This window comes from Phoenix dactylifera, chromosome 12 (genome assembly GCF_051530095.1).
Source record: "Phoenix dactylifera cultivar Ajwa chromosome 12, Ajwa_hap1_PhDact_Kaust_v1.1, whole genome shotgun sequence".
NCBI classification, from domain to species: domain Eukaryota; kingdom Viridiplantae; phylum Streptophyta; class Magnoliopsida; order Arecales; family Arecaceae; genus Phoenix; species Phoenix dactylifera.
In genome coordinates, this window is record NC_143201.1 from 7,873,346 (window position 1) to 7,898,992 (window position 25,647).

At 39.3% G+C, this 25,647-nt stretch overlaps 2 protein-coding genes across 4 annotated transcripts; one reads left to right on the forward strand and one right to left on the reverse strand.

The window, feature by feature from the left end:
• Window positions 1-273: 273 nt before the first annotated feature.
• LOC103717990 (uncharacterized) lies at window positions 274-21,971 on the reverse strand. The gene is made up of 4 exons (XM_039116550.3): window positions 21,720-21,971; window positions 21,418-21,629; window positions 20,971-21,238; window positions 274-755 (listed from the first exon to the last, which is right to left on the reverse strand). The coding sequence occupies exons 1-4, from the start codon at window positions 21,969-21,971 to the stop codon at window positions 441-443; spliced, it is 1,047 nt and encodes a 348-aa protein (XP_038972478.2). The 3' UTR covers window positions 274-440.
• On the forward strand, window positions 9,726-24,400 carry LOC149751527 (uncharacterized). Of its 3 annotated transcripts, none has more exons than XM_089926849.1 (2): window positions 9,726-22,660; window positions 22,773-24,400. In XM_089926849.1, exon 1 carries the CDS (start codon window positions 9,726-9,728, stop codon window positions 10,710-10,712), a length of 987 nt encoding a protein of 328 aa, XP_089782975.1. In that variant the 3' UTR covers window positions 10,713-22,660; window positions 22,773-24,400. The 3 variants fall into 3 exon arrangements, with proteins under 3 accessions (XP_089782975.1, XP_089782976.1, XP_089782974.1); XM_089926850.1 differs by lacking the exon at window positions 22,773-24,400 and having other exon boundaries at window positions 9,726-22,381; window positions 22,463-22,767; XM_089926848.1 differs by lacking the exon at window positions 22,773-24,400 and having other exon boundaries at window positions 9,726-12,850; window positions 12,945-22,767.
• The last annotated feature ends 1,247 nt before the right edge of the window (window positions 24,401-25,647 follow it).

The following is a 25,647-nucleotide window of genomic DNA, read 5'->3' on the forward strand; positions in this document are numbered from 1 at the left end:
CTAAGGTTGTTCATCAATGTTCTCTACAGTGTTGTTTGTAAGAGCGGGGGTACCATGCAATTCAGAATTTGAAGGCTACAATAGTATAACATTCTTCACGGTCAATAATATTGACAATTTTTTAGCTTAAGACTTAGAACTTGCACTATAAATTGCTAACTTTCCTAGTTTTAGTAGTAGATAATGTCAACTGTCAAAATGGCAATGCAGTTGAAGTAATTCTAGGAACAGGGGGCTTCTCTCCCTGTATTTCCTGGTTGTAGTAATAGTAGATGATTTTGAATATTAAATTGGCATTGCAATAATAGATAATGTTAATCATCAAAATGGCAACACAGTTGAAGTAATTCTAAGTAACAGTGGGATTCTCCATGTATTTCCTGGTTGCAGTAATAGTAGATGATTTTGAATATTATAATGGCATTACAGTTGAAGAAGTTCTAGTAAAAGGGGGGTTCCTCCCCAAGAAGAAGTGCTTTAAGTATTTTGTCACCCCAACCGTCGATTGATGCAAATAGATGCCCACCTTTTGGATTCTCGTGATATCGTATCCATGGAAGCCTTTGTGCAATATAGCGCTGTAACTCCACTGGGACGATCCTATCTTCATAGCCTTGCCAGATGTCGACATTGCCTTCATTTTTGTGAAAGGGATTGCTTATTTTCATTGGATCAAACTCCCAGTTGCAGAATAAAACCATGATGTCCCTATGGAGAGACTCAAAGACACTCTGCTGTGCTGCTTTGTTCTGTAACTGAAATCAGTAACATTGAAATGTTATTACTTGAACGTTTTTTCAATAGTTACAAGATTGCCACAATGACGTACTAATATGGTTGTTCAAAATTATACCTTGGCATGGTCTAGAATCTAAACTTGATGGTAGGAAAAGTTAGTCCAAGCAAGCTAACAATGACTTCTAACATAGTAATGATTCTCATGAATTTGAAGTTGAGGCTGTAAACCAGTAAAAGTATGTGTGAAGGCCCGGTCTGGTCGGTCCACTTGATTGACCAAACCCAACTGCGGCCCAGCTCAGCTGGACCACGTGCGCTGCATGAGCGAAGGCAACGGAAGACTCCTAGAGGGAGTTTTCCTCCTCTCCGACGACTTCGGGAAGAAGCTAGAGTCCTAGGGTTACCGGTACCCTAGGGCTCTCTATAAATATGACCCCCAACCCCCTCTATGGTCCTCCACCACAAGCACCGTGCCTCCTCTTCTCTTCTCTCTCCTTGTTTTTTTAAGGTTTTCTCTCACTGTGGCTACCGAAAATTGAGGCCGGAGAAGCTTGTCGGAGCCAAGGCTCTGAGAGAGACTTTCAGAACTAATTAGATTTGTCGGTAACGTAACCTCTTTTGTAGATTTATAAGCAAATTATAAACTATTTTTCTAAATCAAATTGTTTATGGTTTACCAATTTGATGGATAGTATTTTAATTATTGAATATATTTTTTCTGAAATATTAAGAGATTCATAATCTAATGTATTGATTTTGATATGGATTATGTCTGATTGATTTTGATATAGCATGATTCTATGAATCTTTTGATTTGGAACATGACATATATTATCGAAAAAAAAAAGTTTTGATTTAAGAATAATTTAGGTTTACAACGAGACTATATTTTGATACCCTGCCAGTGGCGGTTGTACGTTGGTATTTCAATACACTGCTAGTGGAGATGGTATGATGGCATTTCGATTTTCTGCCAGTGGGAGTTATACGGTAGCATTTCAATACCCTGTCAGTGGGGTTATACATTGGCATTTCGATACCCTGCTAATGGGGGTTATTTGCAGTAGCACTTTGGCTATTTTTGTGCTCATTATTTGGCCTAGCCATAGGGTATAAATGTGGTTCTGGTTCATGGCTGACGAGATGAACTTGATGTTTTGAAAGAGACTGAATTTATGATCGGATTTGATTTGCAAGTATGATGTTTTCATCTTGCTGCATATCTGGATCGGATTTTGAATTGATGCACTTCCATATACTTATTTGCAGTATCCTATTATTATTTATTTTATTTTTTGATTTATTTAGTTAAAGTGTTCATTGCTTACTGGGCTGTCTAGCTCATTATTCGATATCTTACTATTTTTATAGATTCAAAGAGGTAGCTTGACCTAGGGTTGAGTTATGGGAGAGCGACTGGAGACAGAAATTTTGGCATCTTTAGTTTATATCAGAGTTTTATTAAAGTTTGATGCAAGACATTAGAATATCATTGGCTACATGAGACATTTAATTGTGATTTAGTTATTTAAATTAAATTTGAATGTTAATTATTCAAATTTATTCCGCTGTCTGTTGCTTGTTTATGACATCATGTTGAGATGTCTTGCATGCTTGTGGGAAGAGTTTCCTATAAGCATGTGACAATTGATGCGACCCCTGGCTTGTGATCTCGGGCCGAGGGCGTGACAATATGATTGCTTTTAGATTTCTATTTACTAGAGCATATGATTTAGGCTATTTTAATCTTTTTGTTTTGGGTATTTGTATTTCTTATCAGACAAGCAAAGGCATGTAACATACCGGCTAGCTTTGATAGGCATTTTCAAAATTTGTGCTCTAGTTAAACATTCACTGAAATATGAGATGTCAGCAGTTATCCTTGGTCCTCCTTTTCCCTTGCTACATTGTTACTCTTATTACAAGTGTCATGCTAAAGATGGCTATTTAACTTTCTCTGCTTTATTAGTTATTGCTGCAATTATATTAGCTTACAGTTTCGTTCTTATTTTTGCTATGTTTTGGATAATGGTTCTTTGTTTACTTTTAGAAAAAATTACGTTCAGTCGAATAAGTTTTCCAAATTGGAGGAGAATTATTTCTATAAAAAATTATAAGACAAATGTATGTTGAATGTTATGCATATGAAGCATAGATATCAAGAAGCTAAGGGAGGATGTGAAGTACTATCTTCAGAGTATAGGTTATGTAGAAATCTTAGAGAAATGATTTTGCTTTGAGGTAGCATCAAGTCTGATCTCTAACTGAGAAAATTGATCGTATTTGTTTAAAGCAAGGTTTCAAGTGTTTGGTTTTAGATGGCTGGGACATACCTTGCTAGGCCAATACTGGTACCCAGCATCTATTAATTTATTTTAAAATATTTTCATATAAAAATGGTATTCATTCTTTAAGTTTTTTAATTCAAAACAGAGCATCTTGTGTGGTAGCATGGCACAGCATGGCATGCTCACACAGTCTTACCATAGAGATTGTGACTACTGGAGCACTGAGAGAGGATGCATGGGCAATATCATATTTGTACATAGCGTGGTAACACATACAAGCATCATCTTTGGAGTGATTGAAGCATGTAAAATATATTTACCTAAAAAACAGAACAAAGGTATGCACAAGTATCTTCATGTCAAAGGATTTTTTATTTGTGACTTGGTTGCAAAGACTTTCATGATAAGTTACATTAAGGTACGCCGTACTAGCTCGAACCGGGCGGTATGGGGCATACCGTACCGGTTCGGTACTGGTATCTGATACGGATGGTATACCGATACTCGGTATGTCAAAAAAATCATGTACCATACCGTACCGACACTGTGCTAGTGTGGCACCGGTACAGAATCCGGTACCGAGACGGCGAACCTTGAGTTACATATCTAAGTCTTACAATTTAATATTTTTCACAACAATTTTTAATATGCATAAAATGTTATACTATTTTCGACTTTTTGGTCTATTTGTTAGCTTGCATTTTGTACCTTAATAGTTTGACACCTAGTTCCTTTATGTAGCTTCCTTTATCCTTCAGAAACTTCCATAATCTTGTGCATTGTGAACTATGATAGAATTGACATGAAATGATGGTTATAAGAATGCCATTGACTGATTGTTTAAATCATTGATCTAATTAGTTATAACATATGATGGTAAAGCAACTTATTTTACAAAGCATTGGAACCAACAAAAATCTATAGATATGGCAATGAGCAGCAAGTTAATGGTGACATTAAGATACTTGGTCTATAAATTTCAACTCCTTATGCCTGAATAACAATAACATATTTCTACTATGTCTTGTTCTTTAGTCTCAGAGATAGTTACTATTACTAGCATGGTATGCTGTACTGGCCGGTACGGGCCGATACAAACAGGTTCGGGCAGGGACTGGTACCGGATCAGCGTGGGATCCGGTACCGGAAGCTTTTCATTGAAAAACCAGCCGGTATGACTGCCGTATCGGTACGGGACTGGTACGAGATCGGTGCAAACCGATACGGGATCGGTACGTGCCGGTCCGGGCTACCACCGGTATGCTGACCGGTACCGATACGGCGGACCTTGGTTACTAGTATGTCAACGAACTTTCTATTGATAGTATTCAGAATTTATAATAGCTAAAACATGGATCCTATTGACTAGATAAAAGAATTTAAATCACTCCTTTAGACTCTAATATTCTCAAAAGAGTAAGGATCCAGCACGATAAGGTCTTTCAATACAAAATACGTGAATTTCCTTGTCTACCCTGTATTCTCATGTCATTACTATTTCATTTCACACGAGTTTTAAACTTGCCACCAAATATCTTCTCTTAAGAAAATTTTCCATATTATTTATCTCTTTCCAATATTAGTTTTAATCTTCTTTTTTTTTTTTGGATAAAAGCGGCATTTCATATAGTTCTAACTTGAGTACATCCAGCCATATCAAAAGAAAGTAAAGCGTACAGGGTAGGAGGAATATCTCCTACAGATGTCCATATGACCTCCCCGGAATGCCGGGCAACAATAGAGGCAACCCAGTCTGCTGCTTTGTTTGCCTCCCGAAAAACATGTAACGCTCGGAAATCACTTGACTCCTGCGCCAATCTTCGAATCTCACGGATGAGAGGATGACCATCACCATATCTGTCCGCTCCCCGAATCCACTCGATCACACAGAGGAATCCCCCTCAAGGCATATATGCTCAGCACAAAGTACCCGCCTCGCATAGGATATCCCCTTCCAGGCTCCCGCAGCTCCGCACCGACTGCAGTGAGTCCCGGCGCACGGCGGCCACCAGCTGCTACCAAACCACCCAGATGGTCTCTGATGACAAAGCCAACTCCTCCAGACACCCCGTCCAACGACATACTACCATCGAAGTTCACTTTGAGATGACCAAGGGGTGGGGGTACCCAAGAAACTAGGGCGAACCTGGGCGTTGTGACAGCGGAAAGAGTACCCCAGATGTCCCTGGCCATCTCAGAAGAAGACCTAACGGTAGTAGTGGTAACCTTCCTGGCAAGACGCATAGCTCTGTCCACCACCACCCTCGGGGGTAACCGTCTGCCCTCAAAGATACCAGCATTCCTGTCCAACCAGATAGAATGAGCCAAATAAGCCCACCGGATCCCGGCCTCAACCGTACTGGGCCTCCGCATGGAAACTCTCAACCAATGAATCCAATCCTGTGTTGACTCGACTGAATGGGGCAACAAAGATGGTGATCGGCTCCAGATTCCCCTAGCTCTGGGGCACTGCAGGATAACATGATCAATCGTCTCCACAGTCTCCGTGCACTCCTCACAACACTGAGTGATCCTCACCCCTCGCCGTGCTAACACGCTCCTGGTTGGTAGGCAGCCCCATGCCACCTTCCATATGAAGAGCGCGACACGCGGGTGAATCCGCATCCTCCAAATCCATCCTCCCTCTATCTGTCGGGCTGGCTCTCGGCTCAACAACATAGAGATGTCCCTGACTCGCACCTGCGATCGCCCTGTCGGCATCCAGACTAGTCTATCCGACCCCACCCGGGCAGGAATAGGTAGAGCCAGGATCATCTCTGCCAACTGCTCCCCAAAAGTCTTCCTAATCAACTCAACCCTCCAACGCCCCCCTCCGGGCTCCATCAAATCTCTGACCCTGAGACCGACTAACCTCGACGTATCCACCATGATCGGGAGTCTACTCATAGGCTGCTCCGTCACCCAGCGATCCTCTAACACATCAATGGATCGCCCATCACCAATAGCCCATCTAATCGCGGGAAGCACCAACCCTGCTCTAGCGCAAATCTCCCTCCAGATCGGTGAATGGCGACGCCCCGCACGGGCCCCGGGCACCATATCGCCATACTTGGCCCTCATCAGTGAGGACCACATGCCATCAGGCTCTAACACAACTCTAGCAGCGTGCCGTGCCGCTAGGACCTCCCGTCTCGCCACCAAGGACTGCACCCCAAGCCACCAAATCTCGTCGGCTGACATACCACCTCCCATGCCATGAGAGGGATGCCCCTTCCACCTCCGTTCCTCCCCCAAATAAAGTTTCTGAAGATCTGCTCAATATTCCTCACTTAGAATCCTTTAGTAATGAACACTTAGAGGGTAGGCCTTAATGCAATGGTAAGATTGCTCTATTGTGACCTGCATAGAAACAACCTCTCCGTACCATACATCTGACCTTCTCCAGACACCATAGTGATGAGAGCCTCATCCATTGGGATGCTCTTTTTTTTAACGAACACTTACTGCGGCTATTGCATATCCTTCTTACATCTAAATGTTAATCCTTCATATATTTGTGAGGATGATAGTGGTATTTTGATGATTAATACAATAATCAAGAGTATGTTACAAGTTAATTCGATACATCATTTATAAGTCTGTTACTCTCAGTACATTAGTATAATAAGATAAAGATGCATTTCATTGTTTATATGGATGAATCTAATCTTAAGTTGCAGCAAAGTATGGATTGAGTCGACCCCAAGGTTGATTGAGTCGACCCCGGCACATCAAGAAAGCATCTGGCACACTTCTGCAAAAATGGCACGGATGAACAGTAGTTGGGTCGACCCAAGCAAAGAATGAGTCGACCCAAACCTCAAGCCTCAAGAAAACAGTTCTCTGGAAACACTGAGAGGGTCGACGCAAATGAAACTTGAGTCGACCCAAACTTGAGTTGACCCTAAGTTAACATGAGTCGACCCAAAGGCAATGACATTCAAAAATAGGTTCTCTGGAAACCCTGAGAGGGTCGACCCAAGTGGAAGTTGAGTCGACCCAACTGAACCTTGAGTCGACCCAAAAAGATGTTGAGTCGACCCAAGTGAAGGAATGCTGAAATGCAAGGTTCTGTGGTTCTGAGAGGGTCGACCCTAGCAAAGGTTGAGTCGACCCAAGTGAAAGTTGGGTCGACCCCAGTAAAAGTTGAGTCGACCCAAGCACGGACAGAAGCATAACGGCTAGTTCTGCAGAAGTACTTTTTGACCTTCCAACAGTGAGTAACGGCTAGTTTTTGAATTCTAACCATTGGGGCTTGTCCAATGGATGAAGGAAACTATTTAAAGTGACACTATTCATCAGAGAAAACATCATTTTGCAAAATATCAAAGATTACACAAGAAAGACAAGTGCCCTAATCTTCTTCATCCAAGTGCTTCATTCAAGAGTGAAAAAAAGTGGTTGAGCAGATTCCAAGAGACATTAAGAGCTCCATCCACCCTTGAAGAGTGAAGCATTCTTGACAAAGAAGAGAGAAGTCTCATCAAGCGATAACTATTCTCTAAACTCTTTTTTGTAGATTATAATTGTTATATTTGCTCATCTAGGAGCTTAAACTTTCTTCCTTCTTTTATTAATCACCTTGTAAAGGTTTGTTGGTGAGCCCGCAAAACCAATGGAGTAGGTTTATTGGTGAACCCGTAAAACCAATTGTAAAGGTTCGTTGGTGAGCCCGTAAAATCAACATAGGTTCGTTGGTGAGCCCGTAAAACCAACATAGGTTGTTGGTGAACCCGTAAAACCAATTGTGAAGGTTCGTTGGTGAGCCCGTAAAACCAACATAGGTTTTTGGTGATCCCGGAAAACCAAAGTGTAAAGGTTTTTGGATTGTGAGCCCGGAAAACAATCCAACTGTAATTCGCGGGATTATAGTGAATTTCCAAGGGGTCGCTTGGGGAGTGGACGTAGGTGCTTGGGAGAGCACCGAACCACTATACTTCTTATGTGTTTGTATTGTGCTTTGTTATATTTCACTAACTCATCAATTGACATAAGTAAGATAGTAAAAATTAAGAGAAACCAATTCACCCCCCCTATTAGATTACTTCTAACTTTTGCATGTTTCATGGATTTCAAATTGTATCAAATGGATGTAAAAAGTGCATTCTTAAACGGTTTTATAGAGGAAGAAGTATATGTAGAGCAACCTCCTGGTTTTGAGAATCATGAATTGCCAAATCATGTGTTTAGACTACATAAGGCATTATATGGATTGAAGCAAGCACCTAGGGCTTGGTATGATCGATTAAGCAAATTTCTACTAAATAATGACTTCAGTAGAGGAAATGTAGATAAAACACTTTTTCTCAAAAGAAAAGACGAAAATCTGCTAGTGGTATAAATATATGTAGATGACATAATCTTTGGTGCCACAAATGATAATCTTTGCAAAGAGTTTGCTAATTTAATGCACGGAGAATTCGAGATGAGTTTGATGGGAGAACTAAGTTTCTTTCTCGGATTACAAATCAAACAAACTAAAGAAGGTATCTTCATTCATCAAACTAAGTATACAAAGGAAATATTAAAGAAGTTTGGGAATGAAAATCACAAGGGAGTAGGCACTCCAATGAATCATACTAGTAAGCTAGACAAAGATGAGAAAGGAAAGAGTATTGATATTAAGCTTTATAGAGGATTAATTGGATCCTTGCTCTACCTTACTGCTAGTAGACCAGACATCGTGTTTAGTGTAGGAATATGTGCTAGATACCAATCAGATCCTAAGGAGTCACATTTAAGTGCTGTTAAAAGAATCCTTAGATATTTAAGAGGAACTACAAACATAGGATTATGGTACTCAAGAGACTCCTGTCTAGATTTGCTTGCCTACTCAGATGCTGATTTTGCTGGATGCAAATTAGATAGGAAGAGCACTAGTGGAACATGTCAATTTTTAGGAAATAACTTAGTATCATGGTTTAGCAAAAAGCAGAATTCAGTAGCACTGTCGACGACTAAAGCTGAATATATAGCTGCCGGCAGTTGTTGTGCTCAAGTACTGTGGCTTAAGCAACAACTAGAGGACTATGGAGTTAAACTAGATATCATTCCCATAAAGTGTGATAATACTAGTGCCATCAATCTTACTAAAAATCCGGTTTAGCACTCTAAAGCCAAACACATTGAAATAAGATATCATTTTATTAGAGATCATGTGCAAAATGGAAACATATGTATTGAGCATGTATGTACTGAGAAACAATTAGCTGACATATTCACAAAATCTTTGAGTGAAGATAGATTTTGCACGCTTAGGAGAGAATTAGGCATATGTGATCCTTTTTATTGAGGAGATATAAAAGGGAGCAAGCAGTCTCATGATACACTCCTCCCATTTCTAAAAACCCATGAAACATTAGTCAAACTTGTTATCTATAGATTCCTTACTTATGTATCATTGTTCCAGTAAAAATTTGTAAGGATTGGAAGAAAGAAAAATTTTTAAAAGGAAAAAAGGGAGAGAGAAAAATTTCTGAACTTGGGTCGACCCAACCCAGAATAGGGTCGACCCAACGTTGAGTCGACCCAAGAAAAATCTAGGGTCGACCCAACGACGGGATCTCACTGTTAAAAGGGGGACCCGTGAGCCATCTAGGGCACTGTTTTCACTTTGTCCTCTTCCGAAAACCCTATTCCCCACTCTCAAATCTCCCCCAATCATCTCCAAACAGTAGATTACATCAAGATCTTGAAGAAATGGGACCCAAAAGAGCCGTAGCCAAGCGATCCGGGAGAGTTTCACGGATCACCCGTGCGGATAGGGCTGCTACAGAGCCGTCTACAGTATCTCCACAAGGTGAGACACGTGTAGAGCCTCCTCCTCCTCCCTCCCCTTCAGTCCAACTTGCAAAATTTGCGGGGAGAATTATCACGGGGAGAAGGATCCACTCCGAGTTTTTGGATCAAGAAGGGTTCCGTTTGGGAGAATGGATCCGAAGGCAAGGATGGGAGTATCTTTGCTCCCTAGATGTGGTGATCGACCCAGGATTAGTCCATGAGTTCTATGCCTTCCTCAAAACTAGAATGGGAGAGCTTATATCTGAAGTTCGAGGAGTTAGGGTTAGAGTTTCCGAAGAGAGTTTGAGTGAGTTGCTTCATTTCCCCTGCGAAGGAGCAACTCCAGAAAAGCCCGAAAACAAACTGAAAGCCTTGCAGTTGATTCTTGAGAATGAAGACTTCGATTATTCTGAAAATGTAATAGCAAGCTCTCTTTCAGCTGAAATGAGGTTGTTGCACAACTTCATAGGTCGGATTTTATTTCTGAAGAGCGGAAGATTTGATCTCATTTCTGAGCGAGATCTGGTTGTTATGGAGCACATTATTCAGGGTATTCCCCTGAATCTCCCGGCTATGATACTGAGGCAGATGAGAAAGGTTATATGCAACTCCAGAGTCTCCCTGCCTTATGGTATGATACTCACCCTGATCTTCCGACAGCATGATATATCTGTAGAGGGAGAGATCTCCAGGCATCTACTTTTCACTGACACATACACTGCACGATCCCTTATTCGCATGGGTTATGAGAAGGTGAACGGGCAGTGGGTATGTGCTGGAGCGGGGATTCAGGATGATGCACCAGAGATTGGAGACCCTATCCCTGAGGATGAGGAGCCTACGGATCATCCTACAGCACCTTCAGAGGCTGGACCTTCGTCATCTGTTCCTGCGGGAGACAAATGAGTTTTGGAGTAGGATGACTGAGCTTATGTCAGCTCAGGCGAGGACTATCACTGATAGACTGACGAGCAGACTGGATATTATGACTGCTGAGATCAGTGATCTTAGAGAGCAGATAGGAGCTCTACGGAGAGAGAGAGAGGTTCATGGACCATCTGTGCCACAGGCAGCTGAGTTAGAGATTTCGGCACAGAGTCATCCAGCTCACTGAGCTCCACGCCAGACTCAGTCCCATCAGGCTCGACCTCCCCTCGCCACTTATGCTAGAAGGATGAGGACTAGATTACAGCCATTAGATACCCCCTAGGCTGATATTAGCATTCTGATTAGAGCCTAGGATATGTATCTAGTTCTCATATATATTTTGTGTTGATCATGTACTTTGAACTTTGATTGAGGAACATTGTATTTGTTTTGTTTTGGCATTATTGTACTATAATGTTCCATTTTGATCAATGAAACTGAAATGTTTGTTAATTATTGTGTTTATTCCCATGCACCTATTTGATGATAACAAAAAGGGGGAGAAGCAAGGAAAGAGAAATAAGTTGAGCAAGGAAAGAGAAATAAGTTGACAAACAAGTTGAAAATTATAATAGGAAAGCATATACATTTAAGGAGGAGCAATTTGTAACAATGAAAATGTTAAAGTCTAAAATTTAAATCGAATTTCAGAATTTGGCACATACCTTTCACACCTCGATACATAATCTGAAACTCATACTTTATCTCAAATTTTTGAAGTTTCATCTTTAATGAAATATAAAAGAAAGGGGGAGTAATTCAAAAGGTCAAATTGGAAACATTTGGATGAAATAGGGGGAGAGTTCACTCTCAAATTTGAAAAGCTGAAATTCAGCAACTTGAGCCCTTTTAAAACTAATTTTAAGATAAGTATCAATAGGCTCATACTCTATATTTTGTAATCATCAAAAAATGGGAGATTGAGGATGATAGTGGTATTTTGATGATTAATACAATAATCAAGAGTATGTTACAAGTTAATTCGATACATCATTTATAAGTCTGTTACTCTCAGTACATTAGTATAATAAGATAAAGATGCATTTCATTGTTTATATGGATGAATCTAACCTTAAGTTGCAGCAAAGTGTGGATTGAGTCGACCCCAAGGTTGATTGAGTCGACCCCGGCACATCAAGAAAGCATCTGGCACACTTCTGCAAAAATGACACGGATGAACAGTAGTTGGGTCGACCCAAGCAAAGAATGAGTCGACCCAAACCTCAAGCCTCTCAAGCCTCAAGAAAACAGTTCTCTGGAAACACTGAGAGGGTCGACCCAAATGAAACTTGAGTCGACCCTAAGTTAACATGAGTCGACCCAAAGGCAATGACATTCAAAAATAGGTTCTCTGGAAACCCTGAGAGGGTCGACCCAAGTGGAAGTTGAGTCGACCCAATTGAACCTTGAGTCGACCCAAAAAGATGTTGAGTCGACCCAAGTGAAGGAAGGCTGAAATGCAAGGTTCTGTGGTTCTGAGAGGGTCGACCCTAGCAAAGGTTGAGTCGACCCAAGTGACAGTTGGGTCGACCCCAGTAAAAGTTGAGTCGACCCAAGCACGGGCAGAAGCATAACGGCTAGTTCTGCAGAAGTACTTTTTGACCTTCCAACAGTGAGTAACGGCTAGTTTTTGAATTCTAACCATTGGGGCTTGTCCAATGGATGAAGGAAACTATTTAAAGTGACACTATTCATCAGAGAAAACATCATTTTGCAAAATATCAAAGATTACACAAGAAAGACAAGTGCCCTAATCTTCTTCATCCAAGTGCTTCATTCAAGAGTGAAAAGAAAGTGGTTGAGCAGATTCCAAGAGACATTAAGAGCTCCATCTACCCTTGAAGAGTGAATCATTCTTGACAAAGAAGAGAGAAGTCTCATCAAGCGATAACTATTCTCTAAACTCTTCTTTGTAGATTATAATTGTTATATTTGCTCATCTAGGAGCTTAAACTTTCTTCCTTCTTTTATTAATCACCTTGTAAAGGTTTGTTGGTGAGCCCGCAAAACCAACGGAGTAGGTTTATTGGTGAACCCGTAAAACCAATTGTAAAGGTTCGTTGGTGAGCCCGTAAAACCAACATAGGTTCGTTGGTGAGCCCGTAAAACCAACATAGGTTGTTGGTAAGCCCGTAAAACCAACGTAGGTTGTTGGTGAACCCGTAAAACCAATTGTGAAGGTTCGTTGGTGAGTCCGTAAAACCAACATAGGTTTTTGGTGATCCCGGAAAACCAAAGTGTAAAGGTTTTTGGATTGTGAGCCCGGAAAATAATCCAACTGTAATCCGCGGGATTATAGTTAATTTCCAAGGGGTCGCTTGGGAAGTGGACGTAGGTGCTTGGGAGAGCACCAAACCACTATACTTCTTGTGTGTTTGTATTGTGCTTTGTTATATTTCACTAACTCATCAATTGACATAAGTAAGATAGTAAAAATTAAGAGAAACCAATTCACCCCCCCTCTTGGCTTGTCACCTTGGGCAACAATTTGGTCACCCATTCCCATGAAAATCTTTAGTTTGTTTTTTTCGTCTCTGATTTAGGACAAATTTTTTAATTGTATTGCTTTTCTTGGAATTATAATTTTTATCCTGGAATTATAATTTTTTATCATCTCTTGAACCCCTTAGATTTCTATGTTTTTTGCTTACCTTTGTCACATCATTCATGATTTCTATCAAATCATCATCATCCTATTACAAACCTTTTCTAGTTAAAATTGGGCAACTGTAGAGCATAAATCCTAAGTTAAGATAGACTCCAAAGTGTCCAAGCATTTGAATACTCATTTGTCAACCTGATGTCAACCCTCTAAGACTTGGTGCTGCACGAGTTCATGGTCTGGGCAGCTTTAGACAAGAGAGGGGCCTACTGTTATTTCTGTATAGTAACTAGAAAAACCTTGTAATTCATTCATGCGCTTGGATGTGATGTCCATTATGCAACATTAAGTTCATGAGTAAGATACTAATAATCTTAAGTTCTTAGGATAATCTGCTTTTTACTACTAGTTCTTACTAAAATGTTTGTTGACCGTGCAAGTTAGCATTTGCCTTGCTAGGGAAGTATTGCAGCTAGCACGAGTTGGCATGGCATCTATTTAACTTTTTTAATTAAAATTATTTATTATTTGTTATTTCTTATTATCATTGTTGCCCAAGGAGACAACCCAAGAGGAAGGGGTGAATTGGGTTTGGATTAATTATTGACAAATTAAAACTTGATTAGTAAATAATTAAATTTAATGCAGGCAGGTTAATTAAGCTACTTGACGAGGAGATTGGAAGAGACAAATACCCAATGCAAACACAAGAAAATTTTATAGTGGTTCGGAGCCAACCCTTGCTCCTACGTCCACTCACCAAGCTTCACTTGGGAGTTCACTATAATTCCTTGGATTACAGCCGGTTGTTTTACAAGATCACAACCCAACTTGTTGTTTTCGCGAGATCACAACGAACTCGGTCGGTTTTCACAGGCTCACTGACTAGAACCACCCGATTGTTTTTCTGGGATTACAATCAAACCCTTACACCGTTGGTTTTAACCTTGGGTCACCAACAAACCTTACAACCCTTGATTCAATCCCCTGATTGAACCAAGTAAGAAAAACAGTTTGGGAAAAGATACAAGGAAAGCTTCTGAAAAAGCAAATATGAATCAATATGAATAGAGTAAAGTTAGAAGCCCTCAAACAGATTTCGGAAGAGGAAGAAAGGGCTTCTCGAACTTTGAGTCTCCTCTTTGAGTGCACTGAAGATTTGATGTCAGAAGAAGAGCCTTGAATGCGAAAGAAAAACTTCTAGGAATGAATTGAATGCGTTTCTTCCTTCTTTTGCTTGTCTTTTCTCTCAATGGACTCTTGGTAGTTGGAAATGCCTTAATGCATAGTGGAGTAACTCTTTTGTTGTCTACTACTGTTAACTCTGGCTATTTAAACAGTCCCTTTTGAAAAATAGCCGTTAGACACTGATTTGTAGCCGTTCTGCACAGTCTGCACCTCCTGACAATGTATCCGTTGGGGTTGGAGTCGACTCGCTCGATCTGGAGTCGACTCATGCTTTACTGAAGACGACTCACCCACTGTTCAGGATTTGAATTACAGTGCCGTTCCAACCTGGAGTCGACTCGGTCCAAGCTTGGAGTCGATTTGCCAAGATCTGGAGATGACTCGGCATTTTGAAAACGGCTCGTTCTCAGGATTCCAGAGATCTATTTTTCTGCATTTCTCTCTCGAGTTGACTCGGATCCTCTTGGAGTCGACTCGGCTCTCAGAGCCCGAAAAATCGATCCTCTGTCTATTGATCTGAGCTGCCTCGGAGTCGACTCGCACTTTGTTGGGGTCGACTCGGCTGACTTGGGGTCAACTCTGGAATTCTCGGAGTCGACTCGTTCACAGGGTCACTGAGTTTGGTTCTCTGCCTTTCAGTCCGCTTTCCTCTGAGAGTCGACTCTGGCACGATTAGGAGTCGACTCGCCAAACGTTGGAGTCGACTCGCATCCTTCTGGAGTTGACTCGGTAACAAGGTCTAGAAAATACCTCTCTATCTTTCTGTCTGTTACTCATTGGAGTCGACTCGGATCTGTAGAGAGTCGACTCGTCAAGCATCAGAGTCGACTTGAAGCCTTCTGGAGTCGGCTCGCTGACAGGGTCTGAAAACCATCTTTCTGTCTTTCTTTCTGTTCTCAGTCGTAGTCGACTCGTAGAGTATCGGAGTCAACTCGAGCTGGTGCCAGAAACTCTAAACCATTTAGAGTCGACTCGTAATCTTCCGAAGTCGACTCGAGAATCAGCCCTTGGTTCAAATAGGGTTCAATACTTGTCCAACTTATTTTGAACCAAAGCTTGAGGCACTTAATTGAAAATATACAAATATATGCCTGAAATACTAGATTGAATTCATTAGTATAATATAAGATATACTCAAATGCTTTGAGCTCATCAAAATCAAATAGAGGTTTAATCAATCACTCCACAATCATGTAGTAGTAGTACAGGTTCAGCAGGTGACCAACAAAACCGGCGTCAATACTCAAAACTTTGGCCACTTACAGATACACCTATACATGATCTCCATTGGAAATTATTAAGCCGATGGATAAATTGAGTTGGATCCCAAGAGGTTGCATAAGTGCCTACTTGACACAAATAAGGTATTTTATTTCTTAATATCCTATAAAAGAGGATACTTTCTAACAACCAAGCATGGAAGACTTGCCCGATACGTATTACAATTTTTCATGCCAAACTTTGGACCTTGTTGTTAGCTTTCTTTAGAGTCAATACCTATTTCTACCTCCTCACATGGGTCCTGAGATTTGTATTTTATGATTTCCTTCTGTTTGAGTTTTTTTCTTGAATAACATTCCATCAATGTCTTCTAAGGTAATTGCAGCATGTGAACATTTACCTCTTTCTATCAAATATGTTTCATTCGTGCTGCTCATAGATTTGTCATGACACCTAATTCCACAGCCATAAAGTATGTAGGGATAAACCCTTTCAGACTATCTTTCACTTTGCTTGGATGGTTGTACACATGGAAAATCTTATTGTACGTGCATGTTTGCCTTGGTAACAATTTGGCACTTCTTCTAGAACAGAAATGGACTTGTTACTTTCTATGTGTGAACTTAGAAGTCAATATCTTCTGATAAGTTTATGAGTTCATCAGTTTTGGCTGCTATATTGTGCAAAGATCAACCTCTAAGTGCTAGAAATTTAGAACCACCTACATTTCTAATAATTGTCATAACGGTTATTATTATTCTGATTCTGAACTTGCTAGCAAGGTTATGTCGTTGTACCAGATGGAATTTTCATTGCTTATTTAGTGCAGATGAAGTCAAATCAGCATAAATTATCTTGTTTCTGATCATTTCGTACTCATCTTTTGCTACATACAGGATATTTCTTTATCTTTGTTGTATTCTCATAGCCTTTAGTGTGGGCTGTCCAGTGATTTGATTCTACTATTCAGTCACTTTTTACTCCCCTGTTTGGGAAATCATTCATTTTAATTCTAAAGATAAAGTTTCAGTTTTTGTTGAAAATGTTTAAAGTTGGTTGATTGGTTAAACTAATCCAAGAGGATTTCCACCTGCCATGGACCGATTTGGCCACTTCAGATAGGTCTGATGGGTTCTAGGTGCAAGATTCACCACATCTATAACTAGATTATGCAGCCAATTTTCAGAGGTCATAACTTCGTGATACGGTGTCTGATTTTTGTGCTTTTCTTAATTTTGAAATCGGTATCATTTTAAGGCCTACGAGGGTGATACAGCCTCCAAGGAGGTTTGCTGCATTCTACTAACCTGGGGATATGGCATTATTTTGGGCCTCGAAACAGGCCAGTCCAAGTAAAATACTAGTCTTTCCTTTTCCATTAAGACTGTGACTAGCACATCTTTCAATGGCAGAGAAATTAGGCATTATAATGGAAGTAAAGGTTGATGGAATAGTCAAGATCTAGTGCTAGGATAATTTTAGTATCCACCTGATTTCTCTACTAGTTATTTAATATTTTACAAAGTTCTAATATCTTTTAACTAGAAGAGGAATATGACCTAGATTCAGGACTTGGACCTCACTAGTGTAAATAAAAGGCATTGCAATGGATTTTGGTATTCAATTAATGAAAGCAAAAAGGGTCCAAAGCACTACTTTGAGTTTTTAATTTTTATTATTTTTTGTTGTGAGAGGTCCGGGTTTAGTAGATGGAAGGATTTTTTTCCTTCTCTCTCCGATCAGACTATAAACTTTATTTTTGAGGGATTTTTACTTTATTTTTTGAGGGGTGTTTCTGACTTTATAATCTCCACATCTTATCCACCAAACATATTTTTCAATGATTTCAACTGATTACGTCCTACATTACAGTTTACTTCAGATATTTGATTGCCTCTTGATAGTACAATTTTCCCTAAGGGGATTGTCCTATAAAGTACATACAAAGGTATGCAGATATGTACACACATATGTACATTTATAGATTTCATTGTTTCCTTCCTAGTTTTGTCTTTCTAATGGTTAGAAATGGCTTTGCCTACAAATTCTTCCAAGTCGGTGTTTGAGTATGTTGTGACTTGTGAGGTTTCAAACAAAGATTTATAGTACAGGTCCATACAAGCCAACTGAGTATGGCCTGCAATTGGTACCATACCAACACAAGTTTCGTATCCTCATTTTCTGCTATGCTGGCATCAAGAGGCATGCTATTTGTGGTCTTGCTATCTTACTGTATTGGTAAGGTGCTGGTGCAGGTATTTTAAACCTTGGTAATAGCTGCTGTTATAATGTTGTAATGGCCGGCATAATAGTTTAGGAGGCTTTCTGTTCTAATTGTTATGATGACTGTTATTTCTAATAATGGTCATAACGGTTATTATTATTCTGATTCTGAACTTGCTAGCATGGTTATGTCCTTGTAACAGATGGAATCTTCATTGCTTATTTAGCGCAGACGAAGTCAAATCAGCATGATTTATCTTGTTGCTGATCATTTCGTACTCATCTTTTGCTACATACAGGATATTTCTTTATCTTTCATGTATTCTCATAGCCTTTAGTGTGGGTTGTTTGGTGATTTTATTCTACTATTCAGTCACTTTTTACTCCCCTGTTTGTGAAATCATTCATTCAAATTCTAAAGATAAAGTTTCAGTTTTTGTTGAAAATGTTTAAAGTTGGTAGATGGGTTAAACTAATCCCAGAGGATCTCCACCTGCCATGGACCAATTTGGCCACTTGAGATAGGTCTGATGGGTTCTAGGTGCAAGATTCACCACATCTATAACTAGATTATGCAGCCAATTTTCAGAGGCCATAACTTTGTGATATGGTGTCTGATTTTTATGCTTTTCTTAATTTTGACATTGGTATCATTTTAAGACCTACGAGGGTGATACAGCCTCCAAGGAGGTTTGCTGCATTCTACTAATGTGGGGATATGGCATTGTTTTGGGCCTCGAAACAGGCCAGTCCAAGGAAAATCCTAATCTTTCCTTTTCCATTAAGATTGTGACTAGCACATCTTTCAATGGCAGAGAAATTAGGCATTATAATGGAAGTCAAGGTTGATGGAAAAGTCAAGATCTAGCGCTAGGATAATTTTAGCATCCACCTGATTTCTCTACTAGTTATTTACTATTTTACAAAAGTTCTAATATCTTTTAACTAGAAGAGGAATATGACCTAGATTCAGGACTCGGACCTCACTAGTGTAAATGAAAGGCATTGCAATGGATTTTGGTATTCAATTAATGAAAGCAAAATGGGTCCAAAACGCTACTTTGAATTTTTAATTATTATTATTTTTTTTGTGAGAGGTCCAGGTTGAGTAGATGGAAGGATTTTCTTCCTTCTCCCTCCGATCAGACTATAAACTTTATTTTTGCGGGATTTTTACTTTATTTTTTGAGGGGTGTTTCTGACTTTATAATCTCGACATCTTATCCACCAAACATATTTTTCAATCATTTCAACTTGATTACGTCCTACTATACAGTTTGCTTCAGATATTTGATCACCTCTTGATAGTACAATTTTCTGTAAGGGGATTGTCCTATAAGTACATGCATAGGTATGCTGATATGTACACACACATGTACATTTATAGATTTCATTTTTTTCTTCCTCGTATCGTCTTTCTAATGGTTAGAAATGGCTTTGCCTACAAATTCTTCCAAGTCAGTGTTTGAGTATGTTGTGACTTGTGAGGTTTCAACAAAGATTTATAGTACAGGTCCATACAAGCCAAACTGAGTATGCCCTGCAATTGGTACCATACCAACATAAGTTTGGTATCCTCATTTTCTGTTATGCTTGCGTCAAGAGGCATGCTATTTGTGGTCATGCTATCTTGCTGTATGGGTAAGGTGTTGGTGCAGGTATTTTAAACCTTGGTAATAGTTGCTATTATAATGTTGTAATGGCCGATATAATAGTTTAGGAGGCTTCTGTTCTAATTGTTATGATGACTGTTATTTCTAATAATTGTCATAACGGTTAATATTATTCTGATTCTGAACTTGCTAGCATGGTTATGTCCTTGTACCAGATGGAATCTTCATTGCTTATTTAGTGCAGATGAAGTCAAATCAGCATGATTTATCTTGTTGCTGATCATTTCGTACTCATCTTTTGCTACATACAGGATATTTCTTTATCTGCAAATCTGTTCCCATGACCTTCATCAAGTCTTATCAGGCCTTACTATTCTTTATCTTTGCAGCCAAATTCAAGCCCCTTTTCCTCCAAAACCTCCTCCATCTATACTGTGTGCTACACCAGGGTCATACCATCATGGACAATATTCCACCCTTTTTCCCTTGTCTAAAAGCAAATACTTAACCTCATTTCTTATTTATTTGCTTACTTCTTTCCATGACCTTTTCCCCTCTAGTTTTAAACACAATGAAGCATTTTCATCTATGCAAGGCTAGTTTATATTCCTACACCATCTTCTTAGATTGAAACCCTAACCTTTCTAGTTGTTGTTCTGTCTTCTTTCTTCCAAATTTTTAATGAAATCCTGGTGGTATAGCTTGATAATTGAGCACTCCAAAGCAACCATGCAACATATTTCTGGATCCTTTAGATACTACGTTTAGTCTTCATAGATGAGTCCTACTTAGACGCGTTTCGTGAAAATTGTGATTCTACCATGTATGTTTGGAAGTCTCACCTTGAACACTACCGAGACCGACTGCCATATCTTAATTCTTATCATTCCTTTTAGTTGATTTTCCAAACACCAATGGCAACTTCCATGGAAAAGTATGTGAACATGCTTTATTGTATCCGAGCTGGTGAGTTTGAGACCTCATGTCATTGAGCAAACTGCAGAAGTCAGAAATGGGTTTGGCTGCAACTTAATATTGGATAGGTAACTGGTCTGTATTTCTAATTCTGATTATGTTTAACCTTCTTCCTTTCATATATCTAGCTTTGTTTAGTTTCCAAATCCTTTTTGACATCCAACTACTCGACCAGCTTGAGTATAGATATGGTGATGACTAGTCTTAAGTGTTATGTCTCGCAGAGCTGCAGCTTGAATAACGGTAATACCTCAAGGAACCTCTTCAGCTAATCCTTTTTTCCCCCCCTCTTTCTTTCTTTCTTTGTTTTTTTTCAATAACTTGTGTAAACATATGTGAAAACAAGAAGGGGCATAAGCAACCTAGACAAACAGGTAATATAAAATAGTCTAAAGGCTATATCTGAGGAACATACCCCGAGTATCTCAGCATGTGCTTTCATCTTCTGCATGATTTCCATATCCTGTGGGGTAAATAATTCAGGATGTCCTTGAATAACTGCTGAAGTGGGGAGCCACTTCTGGGACATCCACCCATATAGAAGGGAAGGAAAATGGTGTGCGATCCAGAATGTTCTCTGATCCTGCACGAACAACTTCTTGTAGGCCATTCTTGATAGATTGGCAGGAAAAGAAGGCCACCAGTAGTTGACGGCCGGTGCAACTAGTGCTACTCCTGCCAACCTGCTAGCATTCAGCATATTTGTAACTACAACTACTTAGTTTCATTTTCAGGCAAAATTTTTTGAAAAATCTTTCAGGATGAACTGGATAAACAATCCTCTTATCTCGATTAACTTCGAAAAATATGATCGCATCACTGAAGGAACAGAGCTGAGAGTAGAATGTTAATAGTAGTTTACCTGTGCGGTATGTAGTTGAGGCAACTCCAGGCAGGATAACCACCCATGGAGGCTCCTATCACGTAGAATTTTGATCCAAGCTCTAACTGATCAGCAAGCTCTTGAATGTCCATAGCTTCACTTTTTACTGTGCGCTTTGGGTTTGGATCACTCTCGCCATACCCTGCTCGGTCAAATGATAAGAAGTAGACTCCTAATTCATCTACAAGCTCCTGAAACAACAAGTCATAACACCATCAAAATCTAGTCTTATCCATCATATATTAACATCGATTACTGTTATAATTTTCTGTTTGTTTTACTTGAGATGCTGGAAACTCAGGGTCTTTGGATGAGCCAAAGCCATGGACAAGTATGACTTTGTACTTGGCCTTTTCCTTGGTGATTCCTGCTTCTTTGTAGGCCAGGTACCTTCCATCTCTGAGCTTAATCCTTGGGGAGGTGACAGGAGGACCATTTGGAGCGCCACAAATTCTTGGAGGGGGTGGTTGGATTGCCTGGTAAGCCCATCCAAGCAGAACTACTAGCAAGACTGCTGCTGCTGCAGTAAGCATCCCTGTACCGATGCCAAAGATTCAAACATCAGAACTCATGCATTCTAGGCCACACTATATTAACATGACAGTGGCAAGTTTAGTCTAAGAACAAAATGAGATAGGAAAGAACCTCAAGACCTGGATTTCTTTTACACCATCCGTAGATAGGAGTTGAGAGAGTTCGTGGGAAGACTCTTTAAAGAACTTTGGCAGCAGTGGTTGGATTGGATCAGTGTGCGTTGAAAGGTAGGTTAAAGTGGACAGGATGGGTGAATAGAGCTTACTGAAGCAAAACTACCTCTTCTGGAATATACTGTTTGCTTGCTGTGATTAGCAGCTCTTATGTATTGATGATGTGTCCATTATAGACATGGCAGGATTTTCTACAATTGGTCAGTTCACATTCTTTGATTCTCTTCTGCTACAAGGTATGTTCAGCAACATTTTTCACCAAAGTAAGAAAATTGTTAACGCACTAATGAATAGTATGCGTAATTTTATTTTGCTAGAATCCTTTGTTGTGTGAAGGCGGTGGATAAATAACATCATGAATTAAAAGAAATCAGGAAGGGAATTCTGTGGCTGCATAAAGGACCACTAGGAATGTTGTGCTTTACGGGATAAGGAACTAAAATCGACAAGTTCAAGTCTGAATTTAAGAAACTCTGGAACAATCCTAGATGGAACTTGTGGAATAGTCTTCCACGGTCTGCTTAACCTTAGCCTGCTTGTGCCTTTGTTCTTTTAATCTTTCTCTTTATTTATTTTTGTCAGGAACATTTGATTTGTATCTATTTTTTATGTTTGCATATCATGTAGGTGCATTGTTATTGATATTCTCCAGGGAAGGTTCGACAGCCCTGCAACGTCCAATTATATAAGCAGCAAGTACCATAGGTTTTCTTGTAAAAACCTTTTCCTAATGGTCAATTTGATTGGGCAATCAAGATTAACACAGCCCCAGAACTCTTTTGATCGCCCTCATCCTTGAAGAGGTAAGCATCACAATAATTGATTCTCCTACTATGACTGCAGCTGAACAGTGACTTGAATAAGACCAATTTGGCTCATATTATACAACATTACCATCCCAAGAGGTCTTTACAGTGTCTGGTCACATTTGCTTATCAATTAAGGTGCATGTAGGGTCATGGGTTAATCAGGGCGCCATCAATGGAATGACAGCTGTTTTGATGAACAATGATGAGTCTGGACCAGCATGGTCTGCTTAGTTTTAGAAAAAGAATCATAATTCAAAAGTTACAGTATTGCCAAAATTGTTGAATTGAGTGCCATGAAGATCATAATGTCAGAGAGTGCTACCAGACCAAGACTGGTTTTGTTGACATGATAGACCACTAAAACATTGTAAAGTCTGATCAAATCTTCGGATCGACTAAAGTGTGTCCATAAACTATACTGGTCTTTGCAAGGCTGTTAACGGGCGTTGGTAAAGCACTTTCATGGCTCTGGTCCAGTTTTATTCATTTTCAGACCGAGAGATCACTGCACAGGTATTTTACGGGTGAATTGTTTTTTTTTTTTATTGAATTTTACAGGTGAATTGTTGAATTACATGGCAGCAATATCACATTGTCGCATGAATTATTCGTATACATATGGCTTGATCTTAAGATGTTTTCATTTTGAATCTGTATTCCACTTAACCTTGTAAAACTCATCAAGCAAGCAGTGCATTTGATTGCGATCAGGGTTCAATGGAACGATACACTTGGTTAATTTTAAAGGGAAATGTGGAATTCAGTGTAGTGGCCACGGTAAGAAAGCTAAGCAGGGTCACCAGTCACTGCTGGCTCGGAGCTACCGGACAAAATCGCCTTCAGAATAGCATTGCTTGCTCATACTGCTTGCAAATGGGAACATACGGACAGCAATTCAAGCTTGTGATGGTGAACCCAGTGAAAGCTTTTGTCATATCCTTGACACCATCCTACGTGTGACCTGAATCCTTATCTGTGTATGGGCTGTCAAGATCGAAATGATCAAATTCCACCTCCCAAGAGCAACGATAATGTCATGTTGGACAGTCTCATCTCTCCTCGCTGCCTTTTCTATGCCTGTCGAACAAGTCAAATCAATCATCAGAAATTTTGTTTGCATTGCTTGTCATGGTATATTCACAGGCAGATGAAACAAAGTTGTGAACATATCATGCTTGGGACTATTCAGCTCTCTTAGAAGGGATTCTCAGGGATTTCTTGGAGGAAAACTTTTATAATTCGACAACTCTTTTATCCCCTGTGAAACGCCAATGCATGCATGATGCATCTCAAACAAGGAAAAATATTCTGGACCAGGGACAAAGGAACCCTGTGAACATGTATCAAGTATGGTGCAACCTTTTGGTGTATAGAAGTTTAACTTATATGGTACTTGACCACAAAGTCACAGTTCTTTGGCATAACGTGGAACCCTTCTCAAACAAATTTGGTTGCTGAATGGAAAACAGATGATAAAATTGCAATCAACCTTTATTCCATCAAAAAGTATAGCAGCTTTCTGTAAAGCTTTTTTTCTTAACAACGTTTCAGTCATTTGATTAGCAGCAGCGCCTTTACATTTCAACCAAGGCGGCGTTACAGCAGAACCCCACCAATTTGTTGACTGTTATGATGGTAGTAACGGATATTATTTGACTCAAAATTTGTTATTTTGTTTTTTCAATGTTAAAACAATCAATTTTTAATGTAACACCGAAACTATCAGATGATGACTGAAGATAATGATTTTCTTCACTGCTCAGTTGATATGAAAATATCATTTGGTACAGATTGCACGATCTCTTTTGGATGAAATTGATTTAACAAATTTGAATTTTGGAAATAAATAATATTTGATTTATAGAAAATGATATAAAGAAAAAAAAGAGCCACCATTGCCAACTGCTTTCTCCTCAGCTTGTTGTCATTGATACATCCATGGAAGAGGTCCTAGGTTCAAATACAGGTCCAGAAAAATATTGACTGTTTCATTTTTGATATCAAATAAGGATGTGCAAGATTGATTTGGCCTAGGATCTCGATCATTGGCCCAGGATCTTAAAATTTTATATATTAAATATCATTTTTACTCTTTAATTGCAGCACAAAGTATATTAGAGAGCTTGTAAGAAAAAAAAACAAATAAAGAAATATATTGAAGTTATTGATATTTTAAATATTTTAAATAAAATGATTATAGAAAATCATAAAAAAATAAAATGAATTTATTCATTTTTCATTTTATCAAAAGGAAATGACTACTATTTTATGAAAATAAATAATAATTAAAACAAGAAATATCATAACATATTTCAAATTTTATAATGTGAATAAACCATTAATAACTATAATAAATCTTAATTTACTAAAGTAGATTATTGTTATAGTGGATAGGTGGTTCTTAGATAATTGATGATCACTAGTTCTAAAATTGTTTACACTACATCTTAATAATTTAGAAAGTAGCTATAAGCAAGTGCCATATGGATCAATTTGGGCAAAGTCAAGACATGCGAAAGTCATATGACCTTTGTTGGCCTTAATGGAGTGCGGCTATGATAAGCTCTATTTGGTAGTTAATATGAAGTAGATCCTGATGGTTATGTAGTAGTAGGAAAGCTAGTGGGTCAGTTACCAAAACCACAATGAATAAGGGCCAGATGTGGATGGCAATCATCACAATGGATAGTTTT